The sequence below is a fragment of the Halictus rubicundus genome, chromosome 14 (genome assembly GCF_050948215.1).
Source record: "Halictus rubicundus isolate RS-2024b chromosome 14, iyHalRubi1_principal, whole genome shotgun sequence".
Taxonomy (NCBI): domain Eukaryota; kingdom Metazoa; phylum Arthropoda; class Insecta; order Hymenoptera; family Halictidae; genus Halictus; species Halictus rubicundus.
Genome location: NC_135162.1, coordinates 9,644,523 through 9,663,866, shown reverse-complemented (window position 1 = coordinate 9,663,866; position 19,344 = coordinate 9,644,523). Strand labels below are relative to the sequence as shown.

General features: G+C 40.6%; 2 protein-coding genes and 1 non-coding gene across 4 annotated transcripts in view; 1 reads left to right on the top strand and 2 right to left on the bottom strand.

Moving 5' to 3' along the window:
- LOC143361076 (dual specificity calcium/calmodulin-dependent 3',5'-cyclic nucleotide phosphodiesterase 1) overlaps window positions 1–19,344 on the bottom strand; it is a 75,289-nt gene that overhangs the window by 10,865 nt on the left and 45,080 nt on the right. The window contains exons 2-6 of one of the 2 annotated variants that reach the window (XM_076800336.1): window positions 6,807–6,962; window positions 5,831–6,041; window positions 5,344–5,457; window positions 2,876–3,028; window positions 628–681 (exon numbers count right to left, since the gene is read on the bottom strand). In XM_076800336.1, coding sequence (XP_076656451.1) covers window positions 628–681; window positions 2,876–3,028; window positions 5,344–5,457; window positions 5,831–6,041; window positions 6,807–6,962 — 688 coding nt within the window. The remainder of the gene's footprint in view (window positions 1–627; window positions 682–2,875; window positions 3,029–5,343; window positions 5,458–5,830; window positions 6,042–6,806; window positions 6,963–19,344) is intronic. The other variant, XM_076800337.1, reaches the window with a different exon arrangement.
- On the bottom strand, window positions 4,656–4,727 carry Trnat-cgu (transfer RNA threonine (anticodon CGU)). Its single transcript has one exon. It is a non-coding gene; the product is annotated as a tRNA-Thr (tRNA).
- Window positions 11,711–17,844, top strand: LOC143360974 (alpha-glucosidase-like). Its single transcript, XM_076800199.1, has 8 exons — window positions 11,711–11,958; window positions 12,993–13,327; window positions 14,588–14,713; window positions 15,638–16,048; window positions 16,578–16,833; window positions 17,064–17,259; window positions 17,400–17,540; window positions 17,638–17,844. Exons 1-8 carry the CDS (start codon window positions 11,811–11,813, stop codon window positions 17,708–17,710), a joined length of 1,686 nt encoding a protein of 561 aa, XP_076656314.1. The 5' UTR covers window positions 11,711–11,810; the 3' UTR covers window positions 17,711–17,844.

Below are 19,344 nucleotides of genomic sequence, written 5' to 3'. Positions count from 1 at the left end.
AAAATGGCTGTATCATTATTCAAAATATTTTTCACGTTACTCAATTTGTTCGTATTTAATAAATTACTAAACACTTCAGTATTGTACGAGTAAATTGCACGATTTTCGTATGTATACCATGAAAAATGAAATGAAATATACAGAAGGGAAATATTCCAGGTCGGAAGAAATGTTTCGTTTTCGAGTTAAAATTTCTTCGAGTGCAAAGGGTTAATGCGTCCAGTGAAACGCGGCCGTTCCAAAGCCGGAAAAAATCGATTTCGAACCTCTATCCTGGTCGATCAGAGTCGTAATCATTTCAGCGACGACCGTTTATCCAATAAATCAGTCGGAGCGGGTTTTTCGAAGCGGCGAAAAAAGTCCAATTCCGGGATCGTTCGGGGACAAAACAGTCTCGCGTTGCGCCGATTTGTGAATTCGAAACGCGAGCGTTCGCGGCGGACAAAAGGTCGCCGAAACACAGAAACCAAAAACCAAACAAAAATAGAAAAAAAAAAGAATAAAAAGACCGCGAAGAAGAGGAGAGTAAAGGGGTGGGGAGACGGTGTGTTGCTCGTAGCTTGGGAAAACGGTTGAAAACGTGAACGACATTTGCAAATGGTATTTATTCAAACAATTTGAACGAACCTACGGCGCACACCCTGACGGCAAGTAGCAGCAGACTCGGCACGCTCGGCGTCTCTATAATCCGAAACATCAAGAAAAAAGGTGTGTCACATTAACGATAGTACACATCGACAGTGCTGTATCTAAAGCGAGAGAGAGAGAGAGAGAGAGAGAGAGAGAGAGAGAGAGAGAGAGAGAGAGAGAGAGAAGAGAGAGAGAGGTCTGCCCGCGGGTGTCAAATGCTCGAGAAAGTGTTCTCTAAAAAGAGAAACGTGTTTGTCCGAGGCGGTATTACACGTGTTCTCTGTTTTCATTCTTTTCTTTTGCTTTTTTCTATTTTTTTTTTTTTTTTGGTTTCTTTCTACGGAACGTTTTCACAAGAGTCACACCGGTTTCGCACGTCGGTTTATCAAGGTTCAGAGGCTCGAGGACGGTGTTATTAATTAATTAATTATTATTACGGTGATGCTCAAGCATTCCATGTAAACACCTCGTTCCGAAACAATGCGACTTTTCAGCGTACACAACCCTAGACGCATGCAGTTCCTTTTTTGTTTTTTTTTCTTTTTTTTTTGGTTTGTTTGTTTGTCGGTACAGACGCAGGGAACACAAATAGAGGGACAGTCGACGATTAAGAAGTTATGGCATTCAGCTGGCAAACAGGCAGTCATCCAAGAATGGAGGCAGGTTACACCTAGAATGATCTAAAAAGAGGCTAGAAGGGGATCTGACAGGCCAGGCAGGTCAAGAGAGTCGTCATGCTGTGTCGGATGTGTTCTAATCGTCCATTTTTCTCTACATGTCTCGTGTCCTTCTTGTTTCTATACATTTAATTTCACTACTATTTTGTTTAATCGATTTCTCTTAAATCGTGTTTTAAGTTAGTCGCGATTTATGCGCGGAAATCGTTCGTTCAAGGTCAACCGTAAGACACAAGTTTTTCGGACGCCGCGAATCGTTTTATTCGTCTTCGTTTCCGATCATTTCGTAATTGTCACTGTCGCATACTCTCGCCTGCGGTCTTAGAGTCATTATGATCGTGCACTATAACCATGTGCAAATTGCATACTGGGAAAGGCAAAAGTCTCGACGTTACTATACAGAGTCGGGTAACGATCGATATACAGCGTGTACTACAAGACGTATTAATTCCTGTGCATTAGGTCTACGCTACACATATCGGTATAATGCTAGAACTACGGTATTGACAAGAAGAAAACGTATTGTTCCGAAGAGTTTTTCGTTCTCGTTGGCGTTCAACTCCGGGAGAGCGAAAATGTCGAAAAATTATATTTTGATTTTCTGAAAATAATTGCGTATAATTTTGATGCAATTTAACGATGCAACTCGATGAATTGCACGTTCATATGTTTAGATTTCTGAAAGTACATAATCAAGTATAATGGATATCGAATATTCGACTCGGTTTATTGTACATTTTCGTAGCTCGCTGCACCCGTTTCATTGTGTCCAACTGGTTAATTATATCGTCAGATGAGCACTCGACAATTCACGTTCCGTAACGAGCGACGGTGATTTATTTATAAATAAATATCACTGCGAATATTCGAGATTTCAAGGTTGTCGATACTTTTTTATACGACACCCTGTATAACGGCTTCGATATTCTCGTAGAGCGCGGAAAGACGAATCCAACGAGTATAATGACCATACCATTTCGATCGTTCGTTCTCGAGATATCCGTACCCGAGAGGTACAAACCTAATCCAAAATCTTACCGTTTGGACACGAATATCTCGAGATCGAACGATCGTAATGGCATGTTCATGGTAGTCGTTGGATTCGTCTTTTCATGCTCTACAAGAATATCCAAGAGAATATATAGGGTGTCGTACAAAAAAGAACATGTAGCGCTGAAAATTTGCTAAATACGATTGTTGCGACCATTTTCGCTCTCCACTGGCACCGCACCAAAAATCTCTCAATTGGTCGAACCACTTCGCAACCCTCTAACTCATATCCGCCGACCACAGAAGAAGGTTCGACTCCTCGGTGTGCAATGATCTAGCAAACGACGCATGAGCCTAACAGAGACGATGATCACGAGAGCGAGATGTATCGAAAAAACAAAGGTTGGACTTGAAAGAGAGAGAGAATTATACTTGTAGGATCACAAATCGGAGAGCAAGATGTCGGGTGAAAATCGAAGGCTGGGGTGGGGTTTTATGTTTGATTTCGAGAGGGGTTGGGGGTGGGGGGGGGGGTGAGAACAGTCGCGTAAGGTCGGAAATCATGAATGTTTCGCAACCTTGCCCATACGGGGGTGCGAAGCTTCCGTTTCTGGGTTACCACCGCATGGCCCTGTGGTCCGTCCGAGTCCAAGGTGCTCCCAAGGGATGATGATGACAGGCCCGCACCCCTACGCGATGACCGAGAGCACTCAACCCCGCCTGAATTCACCCTGCGGTACTGCTTGTTAGTGCACGTGTCAAGTAGAGAACAGAACAGTAGATCATTACAGTTTTTTCCTTATATCATTATCATTATCATTCGGAACACATCACGAGGTACATTCCCGTGGGCCCCACGCTGGTCGCTTCGAGGTGTCTCCTTCAACCCTGTCTTCGGGGAATCAGGTTTAAAAGAAGGTTAGCACGTGTTCGGTACTGGAAAATGCTGTTTATAGGAAACCTAAACGGCTTACGCAGATAGTTTTTTTTTTTTTTAATTAATTGGCTCAGAGACGTTGGAAATTAGGCGAGAGTGGATGCACTGCTGCATTTTGCCTGGAAAGTCGGAAGAAAGTGCCGGTGACGTTTAGGTGCTACGTAAACAGGTATTTGAGCATTTTTAATAAATATAGGTGCGGTATTTGTTGCTATGGCGGTTGATCGTGGCTATGGAGAATTGATGCAGGGTTGTCTCGTTAAATTGTTGCAGAATAAACAATGGTAAAATTATTACAGAACAGCTGGCACATGTCTTAAATTACCGTCAACATTAGGAGACTTGGCAACCTAATTTCACTTAAATAATTTTCAGAGTTAGCAGAATTGGTACATATTATGTGGAAAATATTATTATGATTCTATTTTGTATAGATGATATATTCTATGTTATATAGAAAATATATTCTATTTAGTATAGAAAATAGAATTAAATTATTGTGAAATTGGTACAGATTGTAATTAAATTATTTTTAGAGTTACGCTGGACGTTGTAAAATATCTCACAGGGGGGACGTAGATACGTGTCGTTAAATACGTAATAAAAGACTATGGTTGTTGGGGGAGTACAAGAACGTTCTTCGCATGCATTGGTTCTATCAGTTGACTTCGGCGTGTGTTCTGATCCGTGGAGAATTGAAAATCGATATATTGTCACTCTCGCTTCGTCAATTTGAACGAAAACTGTGGGAAAACTAGCAAGAGAATTGTATCGTACAACGAAAGGCAATGGAGTATGTTCAACTTTTATTTTGCCGTTGTAAGAGAATGATCTTGCGAGAGAAAAATAATAACGATATCGAGAATTGAAAGTATTAAAGGTACGGTATAAAAGTGAATATAAAAGTGAAAGAAATTTCTACTGTAAAAGAAACAATGTTTTTACACAAGAAACAGTGCAGGGGAATTTTATATTACAAAATTAATGCGGTACAATATATTCATGTTATCCGGTCGTTGTCAGAAAATAATTTTGTGTGTTGGAAAAGAATAATAGTTTTACGTAGGAAAATTCGCAAGCGTATTAGAAAACGAAAACAGCGAACAAGTGTAATCAGTCTTTCCTTTTATCATTTCGGAAAAATAATTTTGCATCGTAAAAAAAGTTCGATAATGTTCTCGTAATATGTTTTGATAATTGCACTTTTATCACGAAATTAAAATGGTCGTTTCGCGAATTGTATCACGAACACAGTGTTACGTATATGCATGCTCGTCACGAGAGTCTCGTCGACCGACGGCTAAATTTGCATGAAATAATTATTTGAACAATCTTCGATGCCCGTGGCTCATCGAGGTAAACGTTATTGACAAAATCGAAGCGTAATCGAGACGAAAAAAAAATAGAAAAAAAAACTCAATTGCCTCCTGTGAGGATTGAACTCACGACCCCTGGTTTACGAGACCAGTGCTCTACCACTGAGCTAAAGAGGCGCTCTTGAGGTACGTATGGTTCGAATTCGAGGTCATAATGAACGAGGAGAGATCAACCCCGCGAACGTTTCCTATAAACATTATTATTCGCGAACGGTTCGTCGGACGAATTTTATTTCACGAGATTAACATTTTCCCAGCACGTAAAATACAATTTGAATTTTTGTTGTATCTGTTCGCGTTTCCAAGGGTCGTGAGCCCTACAGAAATTGCTCATTAGTAGAACGTGGCCGTTACTTAATTAATTACTTTAAAATATCACTAAAATAACGACAATAATAGCCATATTTGCAACAATATTTATAAAAGTTATTTTAACATCTTAACGTGTGGATTGTACGGTAAAAGGGTTTTGATCTTTGGTTTAGCTGTGGAAAGGTTTATCTGTAGAGACTATAAAATGTTTAATAAATATTCCATATAGTATAATTCGTAATTAATATGCATGTATAGATATGTGTATAGCGGGTTTGGAATTTGTTGAGTGGGAATCGCATATCCTATAATATTAAAACGGTTATCGGCTCTCTGTCAATAGCTATAATAGAAACAACTGAGAGAACGTTATTTAATCGACGAAAATGTTACGTTAACTAACGTTTTCGGAAGAACTTACTTGGTTTCATCGAGAAAGACTGCCTCGAGCACGCGTGCTGCGTAGTGCAAGTTTCGTTGGAGCAACTCTGCGGATATTTCGCCATGCTGAAGCTGCCTCAGTAAGCATCGCAATCTGCAATAATAATTATTACATTTTCTGTTAATAAACATACTTTCAACAACGATAAAGGCTATTGAATAAAAATTGTACCGCGTTGTCTCGAAACATCAAATACAACAGTCAAATATACAAAATTTTCAAACGCTCGTATCAACCTAACTATCTGTCATTTTATGACTGCAAAATATTTAACATTAACAACCGGTCTGTTTCTCGCAGCTCGTGCAAAACATTTGTATTTTTCCTGAAGATCCGCGGCCTGATGCTATCTTACGGTAGAGACAGTTACGGTCGAGTTCTTCGCGACAGTTACGGTGGAGATGTTCGCGACAGTTACGGTGGAGATAGTAACGAATTCATTTGGGGGGAATAATCGGAGCAATACCTGAGGGCAGCTTTGTCGCAAGCGTCGGGGGTGTCAACAGCAGGAAGCGTGTCTGTCGTTAGATCGACATTGTCAAGGATCTCGTCGAGATCGACGGACTGGCTGGACGAAAGAGCGTCGGGGCTCAGCTGGGGCGGAGATCCTTCAAAACTTCCGCCGATACTCTTATTCTTGCCAGAACTTCGGCGCACTATCGTTAGCGTGCCTTGTTCTGCAACACAAACAACACAGGGAACATTTAAGCTGCCACCACACTTAACACGGAAACTAGAAAATTCCTCTTCGCTATACTTCCTCTCTCTCTTTCTCTCTCTCAACGTGACAGGGAAAATTTACGAGGTCATCGACGCGAAATCTGAACGCTTTCAGTGAAAATGACGAAATATTTCAGACACGATTTTGTATCTTCTGACGAATTATTTTCGATTAACAATATTGAGTATGAGAGACAATAGGGGGAGTACCGATGGCAGAGGACTGGTTGAACGTAAAATTTTCAACAATTGTAAACGTGTAAAAGTGTGGAATAAATATAAATTGTGCGTCTCGGAATTGAGGAGAACAATGTAGGAAGTGGTTAATGAGACCGTAACGTTCTGTAAACAACTTGCTATCGTAATAATAATTTATGCACAATTGTACAGGGAAAAGATAAAAGTTACCGCAAGCATTCAAATTAATGATCCCGAGGTAAATGTGTTGGTTTGAAAGACTGGTTCCGGAAGTAAACTGATGTACTCATTTTGTTGGAAAAATTATTGTGGACAATAGAATTTAGCACGTCCAATGGCAAGTCTTACTCGTTTCGCATAAACAAAGTTAAGTTCATTTCTCTACATATTTATTGTTCTAAATCTAATTTTAATTTAACTTTAATTTTTGTCTAATCCGATTTGTTTAATCACGAAGAAAGCTATATGGCAAGGGGTTGATGTTTAATTTTACGGTTATACGTTAATTTTATAGCGATACTTACTTGGTAGCTGGCCATTTCGACCAGGCGAGGAAGGATTGTGCGATCTAGGAGATGCTGTGCCAGTGCAGCTCGTAGTTGCATTGACGTTCGGAGATGCACCGGGCGAGGACACTGCAATATCATCTTTCGTAGCTCTGCGATCCGGCGGAGATGCAACTGCAATCGAAAGAAGAAATCAAATTAGAAATTTATATAAGAAAACGCGTATCGAAGTGCGCTTGTACAGTCAGTTACGTAATTCTCATAATGTCACACAATTCTCATAACGTCACATAATATAAAAATCACTGAATAATAAAATAAAAAGGCAAAAATAATTGTCACCATTTCTAATAGTTTATCGACCACTTTCAAATAATCTATCTGGTTTCAAATAATCACTGAATAATAAAAGAAAAAGGCAAAAATAATTGTCACCATTTCTAATAGTTTATCGACTACTTTCCAATAATTTATCTGGTTTACCTAATTTACCCGATTTTACCTTTCCAACAATACATCTATATTCTCTTTCTAAAAATATATAATTTAAAATGTGTCCTATCAATTATGCGACAGACTCGATTTTGTGCTCTCTCAACAGTTTACTCGTTTGCTAATGAGCAGACTGCAGATTGTACTTATTCATGGCAAAAATGTAGACGCAAAGAAGTGTTGGAAAATTGATTTACTACTTTTCCTTGCCAAGTAAAAATTGAAAGCTTCATTATAATTGCTCCCTAGGGGGAATGTACACGGCATCGCGTTGCTAAAGGTTTAAGTGGTCCCTCGAGTGCTCGGGGCACGGGAATTACATCGTTCGTCGCTTTTTTTGAACATTTCTGCAGAGTTAGTTGGCGAAAGTGTACCTAAACTTCGCATTTCCAGCAGATTTATGTTGCTAGACTCAAGCTAATTTCATTCGACAAATTATTAAATCACGGTCGCCACGCTCCTATTGAACATTAATCCAACGAAATATTACAAAAAATATATTATTACAAGCCCAGGTACGGGCAAGTGACTTATCGGAGTGGGGGTACGCCGTAGCTGTGACAATGCGTGTGGCAAATACACGCGCTTTGCCCGTAAGGGCGGGGCTTCGTGCGCGCAGGGGCGTGGCTTTGTGCGTGTCTGAAAAACCAACGGCGATAATGAAACGTGGTTTGAAAATTCACGCAATAGTTCGCAGGCGTTCGAAGTCGTGACCAAGGGACACGGGAACTGTTAAGAAAGTTTGAAAGCGAATGGTTCGCGGATCCTGCAGGATTTTACAATAGCCTCCGGGACTTTCGAAAGTTCGTGGCCGGGGGATCCTGAACTTTTCCCTTCGTCGGGTTAACTATCTGATTACAATTTATATTACCCGAGTTCCACCGAGCGGACCGCATTGGGACGCAGCCTCGTGAACGAGCATATTCACCGAAACGGAACCGGCAAGGTCGTCGAATGAAAAGCTGGCGATTATCAATGCGCGGATGACACTCATAGCCCCGCATTTAGCCGACGGCGGTGATCTATCGTTTCGTGTTCGATTTGCCGAATCGTAAACTCGATTACAATTGCCCGACGGGAGGAATCGTGTGCCTGGATTATGTCTGTATTGACGGCAAACGAAGGGAACGCGGCGGGACTCGAAGATTTATCGTTCCATAAAATCGCATTGATAGACTCCGCGCGATCGTACGATAGCTCAGGGCAAAATATCTTCTGAGTGACAGTATCAACATTTTAACATTGGACAGAAACGTTACGAACGATTAAAAATTATGAAAATCACCAATTTTCCTGTTTCATTCTATTATCCGACGATCCCGTCGCTAGAAATTAGTTTAATCGTTTTCTTCGCGGGTATTTCGCATTAAATTCCTATCACGCGTCCGCAAATGTCCTTGTCGATGGCAAAGAACGCGGGAGACGCGCCTTTGAGAATCGCAGAGCATTATGCGAGAATGAATTCATTATTAAATTTCCACGCAACTAGGAAAATTGAATTTTTAGAAGCGCAGGCTCGCTGGAATCTCGCCGATATAGTTATGCATTTTTGGCAGAGCTGACAACAGTTTGCTTCCTGCGAGTCATTTTTGACTATGGATATTACACGGAGATGCGACTATGCCACTATGCCAATTTTTTAAAATTTTCTGGTAAGCCAGTGCTAGTGCTAGGTGGCTTCTAACTCCTAAAAAAAAATTCTAGTGAAATTTTGAAATATTTATACCGTTTTAAAGTGTCGCATATACTGATAGGAGATGCAACTGTGCCATTATGCCAATTTTTAAAAATTTTTTGGTAAGCTAGTCATCCTATCTCCTCAAAAAAAAATTCTAGTACAATTTTGAAATAGTTATACCGTTTTAAAGTGTGGCACATAATGATAGGAGATGCAACTGTGCCATTATGCCAATTTTTAATCAGTTTTTGGTAAGCTAGTGCCAGAGCTCGTTGGCTTCTAACTCCACAAAAAAAAAAAAAATTCTAGTGCAATTTTGAAATAGTTATACCGTTTTAAAGTGTGGTATATAATGATAGAAGATGCAGCTGTGTCACTATGCCAATTTTTAAACATTTTTTGGTAAGCTAGTCATCCTATCTCCCCCCCAAAAAAATTCTAGTACAATTTTGAAATATTTATACCGTTTTAAAGTGTCGCTTATAATGATAGGAGACGCAACTGTGCCATTATGCCAATTTTTCCAAAAATTTTTGGTAAGCCGGTAATCTTCCTAATTTCTCAAAAAACGCATTAAAGCGTGACATATGTTCGAAACGTTTCATAAATAAACAGGAGTTTGTATAATGATTCGCAATCTAAATAGCGTTCTTGGCAAAATAATCTCTACTTTGAGATTCTAATTGCATTAAATAAAAAAAAAAAAATAAATAGCGTTCTGTTTAGTTTGGAGCTACGGAATTTTAGCAGAGGCTCTGGGACTGTTTACGTGAGCTTCGGCTGTGTTTGCATGGTGTGCCTCGAAGGTCGCGCGGCATACTAGATCATTGTCTCCGCGATACCATCGCGCCGCCATCGATGGCCGAAAATGGAAAATTACGCGTGCTGATTGGCCGACGTTTCTCCTCCAGTTGGAAAACAACGATTCTTCCGGGACGAGCCACTCATTGGAGTCGTTCGACCTAATTACTCCGCCACTGGATTGTGCGAATCGGTTTGCGCCGAAGCCTGTCTGTCGGAGGTCATGGTTTATAAAGCTATTGTTCCCGGCTTTTGCCACCGTGGGACCGATGCACGCGTTAATTACTCCGTTAATTAAATGCTCGGCCGTTTCAGCCAGGTGACGCGTTCGGTGCATCCGAAAAGTATTCGAACACGAAATTGTCCATATTCGAACTGCGATAACTTCGTGAAAAATAATCGCACGACAATAAATTTTAACTGATTTTATAGCTCCCAGCCTCTACCTTCATAATCGATCGTTCATTTTGTTCCAGGATATTTTTTCCCACAATGTGGCAGACGAGAAACCGAAGACACGTTTTTCCTCGAAAATGCATTCACACCGCAGGGGCGTGGCTTCATGCCCGAAGGGGCGTGGCTTCGTGCCCGCCGTTCTGTGAACAGTTCTGATTTAAATATTGACGATTTTTGGAGAATCAAAGTGTTCGAACACGTTCGGACTGTTACTCCGCGTTATTTAAAGAAAGTGGATGGTTGAGAAGACAATTTGAGGAATCTAAATCCGCGCGATGCAGGATAGAAACACCACTAAATCAGTGTGAATAAAACATAGCGGCTGGATCACGCTATTTTCGTCGAAAAGCACACGTATGGTTGTTTAGTGAGCGTACACGGTACATATTGAATCGTTAGTTCTGCTTATTAATTCAAGCGCCAGCAGGTTTTGCCGTTGTTCATTTATGAAATTCATAAAGAATGCCGCGAGACCTCAGGCTCCGTCTAAATTTACCCCGGGAGCTTTTGAGCTTTAAGGTATTTAACTTTCATACGATAAGACTGCACAGAGCCCTTTTGCACCGATGACTTTGTTAAAAATAGTCGGCGAGGAGCGACCGTGCCGTGTAATTTTAAATTCAGAATAAATATCGTCCGATCGTTTTGTAGCTTTCTCTGTTATAATTCCTAACGAATTTTCAATACAATTATTTAGTGGAAAGTTTTTGCTTTTCACCTCGTTTGGTACTTTTTGTTTATTCTTGTAACTGTTTACCAGACGACTTTGCTGCAACAAGACTTTGCTCCAGCAAGATCAACTTGCTGAGAACTTAATGACGCACAATTAAGACTCATTTAAACAAATTACCACCAACAATGTGGAAATTGGAAACTGCAGGTTCAACGTTAAATAAATCAATGGGAACATATGCGAACAGTATAATACGTTTAAAAAATATTCCTGGTGACTGTGGCGAAAAAATTACAAAAAGAAAAAATTACTACTACATTAGAAAATAATTTAGGGTTCTCTGCGTTATCGAAGGTGTCAAGTATGTTAAATAACGAGGGATATTCAAGCACCAATAAGTGCGCCAGAACGATATCGGAGTAAATTTCAATACGCGACGATGACCTCGTATAAATTAATTTTGACAAACGAACGCGATCGATTAACAACATTAAATTTGGAAAAAGTCCTTGCAATTGCGCGAACTACAGTGTATCGGAATAACAGTGAAAATTATTTTACGAATATTGTACATTGATATAATATAATAATACTAATATTATAAGTATAATCATTTATCATACTACGCGTTATACACACCTACATACCATCTCCATATTTTCCATGTTTTTCGTGCATAAATGTCGTACGCATTTTGCATGTTTATCGTGCATAAACTTTCGCAGCCTATTTATCATATACACCAATAATATTATCACCTGTCGTGGAATATCTTGGCCTAACGCAAAACCCGACTTTCCTTCGAGTATAAAAAGCCGACGGTGTGATCAGGTCTCACAGAAGACGCGAGAACGTGCGGGTGACAGTTACTATTAATTGGGGTTGCAAACGGTAATCGAAGGAGTTCGCGTCTTCGGGAAAGATGAAGACGATAATACTATTTTGTGCGCTGTCATTGCACGCAATGACTGGCGACGCTAAGGAGGAATGGTGGAGGTCGATGTCTCTCTACCAGGTGTATCCCAGGAGCTATAAAGACAGCAACGGAGATGGCATCGGTGATTTGAACGGTGAGTGTATACCGCGTTCTTCTGGCCCATCTTTTTCCCCCTTTCACATTTCGCTTTACGTTATCTGTTTCTCGGGAGAAGGTAGCCGAAGGCGTTATGGCTGTTCATTTCATTCCCATGACTTAGAACCGGGGAGAGTGGAGTGGACAGCTATTATGATTTTAGCTACCATCCCTCAGAAAACGGAGCGTAGCTCGACGAGTTATTGCGATTTGCAGCGGTGCTGGGCACGGTAGGGGCCCCTCCAACGCTTACTCCCCCCACTCCAACTTCCCCTTCTGCCGCGATATTACCCCCGCTTCCGTCCTCGGTCACGTGACGCGTCCCGCATATTCCGCAGGGAGAGGGTCCCTTGTTCCCCTCGATTCCTGCTCCCTCCCCTCATCTGGCGACACTGGTCGCTTCGAACCAATACACCACAGGCGAAGCGCGTCCCTTCTCCATGGCAACGACACGCCTACTGGGAGGGGTCAGTGGGCGCTATAGTGGGGAGGCTTTCGCCTGAATTGAGGCAGGTGTGCCCAGCACTGATCTATGGTACCTTCATCCCTTCTCCATGGCAACGACACGCCTACTGGGAGGGGTCAGTGGGCGCTATAGTGGGGAGGCTTTCGCCTGAATTGAGGCAAGTGTGCCCAGCACTGATCTATGGTACCTTCATCCCTTCTCCATGGCAACGACACGCCTACTGGGAGGGGACAGTGGGCGCTGTAGTGGGGAGGCTTTTGCCTGAATTGAGGCAGGTGTGCCCAGCACTGATCTATGGTACCTTCATCCCTTCTCCATGGCAACGACACGCCTACTGGGAGGGGTCAGTAGGCGCTATAGTGGGGAGGCTTTCGCCTGAATTGAGGCAAGTGTGCCCAGCACTGATTTAAAGCATCTTCCCATCGATAGATTGTATAATGATTTAATGCTTTGTTATGCAGGAAAAATTGCCAGCAGGATACAATGCGAATTTTAGTAAATTTTAGTAGTAGGTGAAGCTGTACCATTAATGGTTCTTTTTCCAACGAACGGTTTTATGGTCGCAGGTATCACAAGCAGGCTGGATCATTTGAAACAGTCCCACGTCGATGCGTTCTGGGTGTCACCATTTTATCCTAGCCCTATGGCCGATTTCGGTTACGACATTTCCGACTATCGCAACATCCATCCGATTTTTGGAACATTGAAAGATTTCGAGCATATGGTGAAAGTTGCCCATAGCAAGGGCCTGAAGGTGGTCATCGACTTCGTCCCCAACCATACTTCGGAGAAGCACATATGGTTCCAGAAGAGTTTGCAGAATATCAAACCGTACAACGACTACTATGTCTGGCACCAGGGCCAGATGGTAAATGGCACCCGGCAGCCGCCTAACAATTGGGTGAGTTTACCATTCTTCATTGTCAATTTTTCACACGTTACACGATTTTTATACGATGGAGAAGTTGTAACAATTACTGCGAACGAATTCGTTATTATTGTCCGCGATATGTACAGACTAGTATAGCATCTATAGTCGGTGCTACCATTTCTTTCAAATTATACATTGAAAAGTGGGTAAACACTGTAAAAATATTTAAAAAGTTTCGGAACATCGTTGCACCATTTTCGACATATTGGAATTATTGACAGATAGGGTTCGTTTAAAATGAATGTAAACTAAAATCTGAATGAAGACATAACAAATGAATAAACATTCATTTTATCACGAAAGAAAATATTATAATCCATGCAAATTCTGCAAAGACTAAGGAAAATAATTTATTCCTGGAATGAAAGAAAATAAGCAAACATACATTTGACCAGAAAAGAAATCATTATAATTCTTGCAAATTTTGCAAAAACTAAAGACTAAAGAAAATGTTACAATCACTTGCAAAGCCTTCGGAGAACAAAGAAAATTATGTGCTCCCACAATCAGGGAATAAGCAACCGTTCGTTTCATTATAAAGGATGATATTGTACGGGGATATTTTCAAGAAAAAACTTATTTCGATTCAGTAATGCGCATCGTTGGAACGTTTCCACATTTCTGGCTCATACCGATGATTAACTTCAACGTTTTTGCATGCGCGGATTCCATTTCGTAATTTCCATGCGTATCTCGCGAGAAAGGATGATACTGAATTTTATAAAGTATTCGATTTACGTCAAATATTGAAACGCGCCCAACGAATGGGTATTAAAATGCGTACTGGCGAAATTTATTTTTCATCGGCGCGTACGGAAATGTAGAAACGCATTCGTTTAAACAAAGCATCGTTACCGCTGCAATATTATTGTCCGTAATGATTGTTAACAATCTGTGTTCGGTCGAACTTGCGTCATTTTGTATTGCAGTAATTCTGTTTTTGTACACCGTTTCATGCACGTGATCGCATTTTGAGTTGACATTCAATTTTTAAACTGAAATAGCCAAATGAAAAATTGAATATGTTTCATATTTTAAATTTCATTTAATAAGTGAAGCAACGAGTGCATGAAATAGAAAAGAAAAGTTTGTAAAAAGGAAAGAAAGAAAATATTGATAAAACGGGATCAGAAAAATCGAGAATCTAGGAAGATTATTAGAGAACCGGATTCGAATTAATTATCAATTTTTTACTATTCTAATGACTTGCAAATTATGCTCTGCATGCAGCTCAGTATATTCGGTGGATCAGCGTGGACATACCGACCAGAACGAGATGCTTATTATTACCATCAGTTCTTGGCCGCGCAACCCGATCTTAACTACTATAACGAAAAAGTAGTGAAGGAGATACAGGTGAGTAATGTTGCAATAATAATCGCGAGCAAACTGGAAAAAAACTAGCTTATAACAATCAAAAGACATTTTCACACTAGATTTCCGATTCTCGAAAAATCGTCAATATTTAAACTTTGATAACTTCCGTAAAAAAAATAATACAGCCCTAAACGAAGACTCATTTTAAAGCTTGAAGCTCCTACTATTGCTCGCCATTATTCATTTCCCTCTAAGACATTTTTACATGGCGCAGCAGACGAGAAACTGAAGACCCATTTTTCTTAAAAACTCCTACAAATTCAAACGTCCGTGGAGGCATCAAACAATTTTTCTCGTCAATGAATCTTCCACGGATTTGAAGATTGAAGCCTTCGCTTAACAACGAGACCTTAAAAATTGAAGTACGATTTTTTTTCACCGTTTTATGGAACAAACATGAGGAACAAGTTTGGTCTTCATTACTGCAAAGATGGCGGTACACCTTTCATTCAGAGCTCGATAAATCGAGTAGAAAAAATCGTGGCTCAAGTTTTAAGCACTCGTTGCAAAGAAGAAGCTTCGATCTTTAAATCTACGGTGGATTCATTTCCGAAAAAAAATGTTCAATGTTTCTACAGACGTTCAAATCTGCACAATTTTCGAGACAGCACCGTGTCTTCAGCATCGCGGCACAGCTTCCGTTCAAACTTGAATAGCTTGGCTTAAAAAAATCGTGGATCAAGTTTTAAGCACTCGTCGCAAAGGGGAAGCATCGGTCTTTAAATCCGTGGTGGTTTCGGCGACGAAGAAAATTTTTCAAATTTTCCACAGACGTCTGAATGAGAGAAAACGCGTCTTCGACGGCTGGATCGTGGAAAAATGTTTTCGAATAAAATGAATTGTTTCTAATTCAGGATCTCGGACATTAAGATCCCCTAATTAACAGTGTCTGTTTATTCGCAGGACGTTCTCAAGTTCTGGCTGGACAAGGGTATCGACGGAGTCCGAGTGGACGCTGTTCCTCGACTCTGCGAGAACCTAACGTTCGCAGACGAGCCACTGTCGTATCTCACCAACGATCCGACTAATTACACGTACACGGTGAAAATATACACGAAGGACCAGCCTCGAACTTATGAGATCGTGAAAGGATGGAGAGGGCTGCTCGACCAGTACAAAGGCGATAAAGTGATGATGATAGAGGCGTACACGGACTTGTACCATACGCAAAAGTTCTATAACGCTGGAGCCAGCTTCCCTTTCAACTTCGGCTTTGTCACTGGCGTGAGCTCCGGTGCGACAGCTTCGGATTTCCAGAGAATCATCGACTCGTGGATAAGTAACATGCCGACCGGCGCCACGCCTAACTGGGTGGTAAGTGTCGCAGCTGAAAGTTAATTCGTTTGCCAACTAGGGGATTCTCCGATCTTTTAATCCTCGGAAACACGAGAATCGAAGTTGGGCGAAATATTGTTGTCAATAGTACGCAATAAATAACGAATTTTGAAAATAAATGATGTTGGCTAGGTTCCACCAAGTATAAAAGGATTAAATATTCGGTATTACGGAAGGGGGAATTTATTAATGTGGGGTAAATTTTCAATTTTTCAACGCCCAGGAAGACATAATTAAAAGCTTGGTAAATCTTGAAAATTATAATATTCTATTTACGAGAAAATCTTGTTGAGGAAAATAGTTTAAAAAAATGCAATCCTCCAGCAATATTGTGTAGATTTGTGGCAGTAGTAGAAACAATAGAAACACCCACAGAAATGAAAGGTATAATTATTTTTGGCTCCTGTGCCTCCAGTTAATGCATAAAATATTTATTTCACATAACAATCCGCAGCCTGTAAGGATGAAGGGTCGCATCGTTTAAGTGTCACGGGAAATCTTTTTGCAGGAGGGCAACCACGACAACCCGAGATTGGTGACCCGATTCGGGCCCGACCGAGCCCGAGCGGTAATGGTAATGATCTTCGTGCTGCCCGGAGTGGCTGTGACGTACAATGGCGACGAAATCGGTATGGTGGATGCAGAGATATCTTACGAAGACACACAGGATCCGGAAGGAATTCAAGCGGGTCCAGTGGAATACAAGAAAAAGTCCCGAGATCCAGCCAGATCTCCGTTCCAATGGGACAGTAGCGTCTCTGCTGGTGGGTTCTGGGTATTTTGAGGGATTCTGTTAGGTGAATGGAATATTGATTGTCATGGGTTGTCACCGAGATCTGCGTGTCCCGCTCGAGATGGTGGCACGGTTCTTGAAAAATGTACAAAGATGGACGAGATGCACGTTACAGTGCATTGTAAAGTTATGATGAATCAGTTAGAACATTTTGTGATCGTATCAGCTTTTCACATGTCGATTTTTAAACAACATTCGCAGGATTTTCGACGAACAGCACAACATGGATCCCAGTCAATAGGAATTACAAGGTTCTCAATTTGGCAGAGCAGAAAAAGGATCCCAACTCTTTCTACAACTTCTACACCAGTATGGCGCGTCTGAAGAAATCGCCAGCCCTCAAACACGGAAATCTGACTGATCAGCTGTTGTCCGCGAATGTTCTCTATATCGCCAGGTAAATGATGCTTGCGGTACCCGAACACGTAATTCGGTGATTTATAATTTTCCTGTATGGAGAAGAATTGCGATTGGGGCGTCGAATCTTTTTGGAATCGTGTTAGCAATTATTGCAAACGATTTATTATTCTTTCGCAGAGAAACGAAATTACAAGGATCTGTCTATGCAATACTGAACCTCGGAGGCGAGATAGAGGACGTGTATGTGAGCACGCTCGATGGTCCGCGTTGCAACTTGAGGGTATACTACTCGTCTGATGAGTCACTCGCGAGGAAGAGGTAAGTTTTAATATTTGACAGCAGATATTAAATGAAATAATATTTACGAAATGGAGAAGCTTGTTTAATAATATTTTGTATTTTTCCGCAACACTAGGACCCGATTCTGTCCCAAGAACGGTGCAATTAGTATGCCTCCTTATGCAATATTGGTGCTTACCAAGGCGTAGGACGACTACTACTTCATTATTAACATAAAGTGTGAAACATAGTGTGTTTGTTGGAGCTATGTAGTTAGATGCGCGTGCTGATATGTATTTTCCGTATACTGTGAAGCTTCAATAAAAATGATAATAATCATGTATCTTATTTCCCAGTAAATTATACCAGTTTCGGCTTAACTTCACCTTGGCAACCCAGTAATTTGCAACTGTTTGCTGTATAATCCTGTACATCTTAACGAGAAAATGCCGAAAATCGAAGTTTCATGGCGAGGAATTCACTGGTTCAAAAGTTATACTTTAAACACGCGTTACTCTTGAACCGGTGAATTCCTGGCCTTAAAACTTCGATTTTTGGCATTTACTCGTCAAAACGTACAGGACCGTATGGTAAAAAGTTAAAAATTTCTGGGTTGTCGAGGCGAAGTTTAACCAATACGTACACTACATTTGTCTACTATAACTTATAAATTTTACAATTAATTTGAACAAACACCTGACACCATTACACCATTCTTTTTCGTTATTCGGCCACTGGAAACGCAACACAGCTCACGAACTTTCAGCAACTAAATGTAACAGAAACGTCCGGAAAACAACAAATGGTGTAACTCTCGTTCGCACGATTCTCGAGGGACCACTTAAATCTTTAGTTACGTGATGCAGTATACTGCTCGAGGGTGCAATTAGGATGAACCTCGGAATTTTTGCCTCGCAAGGAACGGTACTGAATCATTTCTCAACGTTCGACCAGTTACATTCGATGTACAAATTAATTCAATTGTGTGCAAATTAATAGTCCTTTTGTTATTTTCGTTGTCCGTTGTTAAGGGACAGTGGATTTGCAAGAATAACTGATCTTAATCCGAAGTAGAGGTTTATATCCATGGAATATGTCCGTTTTGAGATAGCCACACTTAGGTTGATTACTTGTTCAGCGTCGTAGACATAACCGAGCGCAAACGTGGCAAAATAAAAGTTCTAATGCAGCCTATGTTGACTTCAAACAGCCCTCCATTTTCTTGATGGCACGTGATCATTATTTTCCTGCAGTGTGCAGTCAGTAACAATACAACTTAAATTTCTTCGTACAAAAATAATACTATAATAACAGTAGATTGCCAAACTGTTGAATATTATGCAATGTTTGTTTATATCCTTGAAACTAGAGCCAAGTTGTATGTAAGGTACACGTACAAACAAGGAAAGTTACTTGGTGAATTTTATAATTTTCTTTACGAAGCTGCCATTTTGAGAAAACACAATATACAAGATTTTATATCGTACTTTTCAAATTTTCCTACTGTCACGCAATGTTTGCGGCGTTAATTGAAATTTATATCAAGATCTATCATCTGATCTCAAAATGTCATACATCTCTACTATAATTTTGTTTTTACCATTTAACGCTGAACGGCCGCGTCCGATCTCTATCTACGCAAGGCGAGAGAATTCTGTTCCTCTTGTTTCGATCAAAACGTCCGTATAAAAAATAAAACGACCACAATCGAGATTGACAATCAAGATAGGGTGACATAGTATAACATCCAATTTTTCCATTAATGAAACGAGCTCATCCGGTTGATCGTTATATTAATCGTAGTCGATCACGAAATGAATATATATGATAACACTATGCTATC

Coding starts and splice junctions, on each gene's coding strand:
- LOC143360974 (XM_076800199.1), top strand. CDS start 11,811: ATGAAGACGATAATACTATTTTGTGCGCTGTCATTGCACGCAATGACT. Junction 13,328..14,587: donor GGCAGCCGCCTAACAATTGG/GTGAGTTTACCA, acceptor CTCTGCATGCAG/CTCAGTATATTCGGTGGATC. Junction 16,834..17,063: donor GGACAGTAGCGTCTCTGCTG/GTGGGTTCTGGG, acceptor CAACATTCGCAG/GATTTTCGACGAACAGCACA.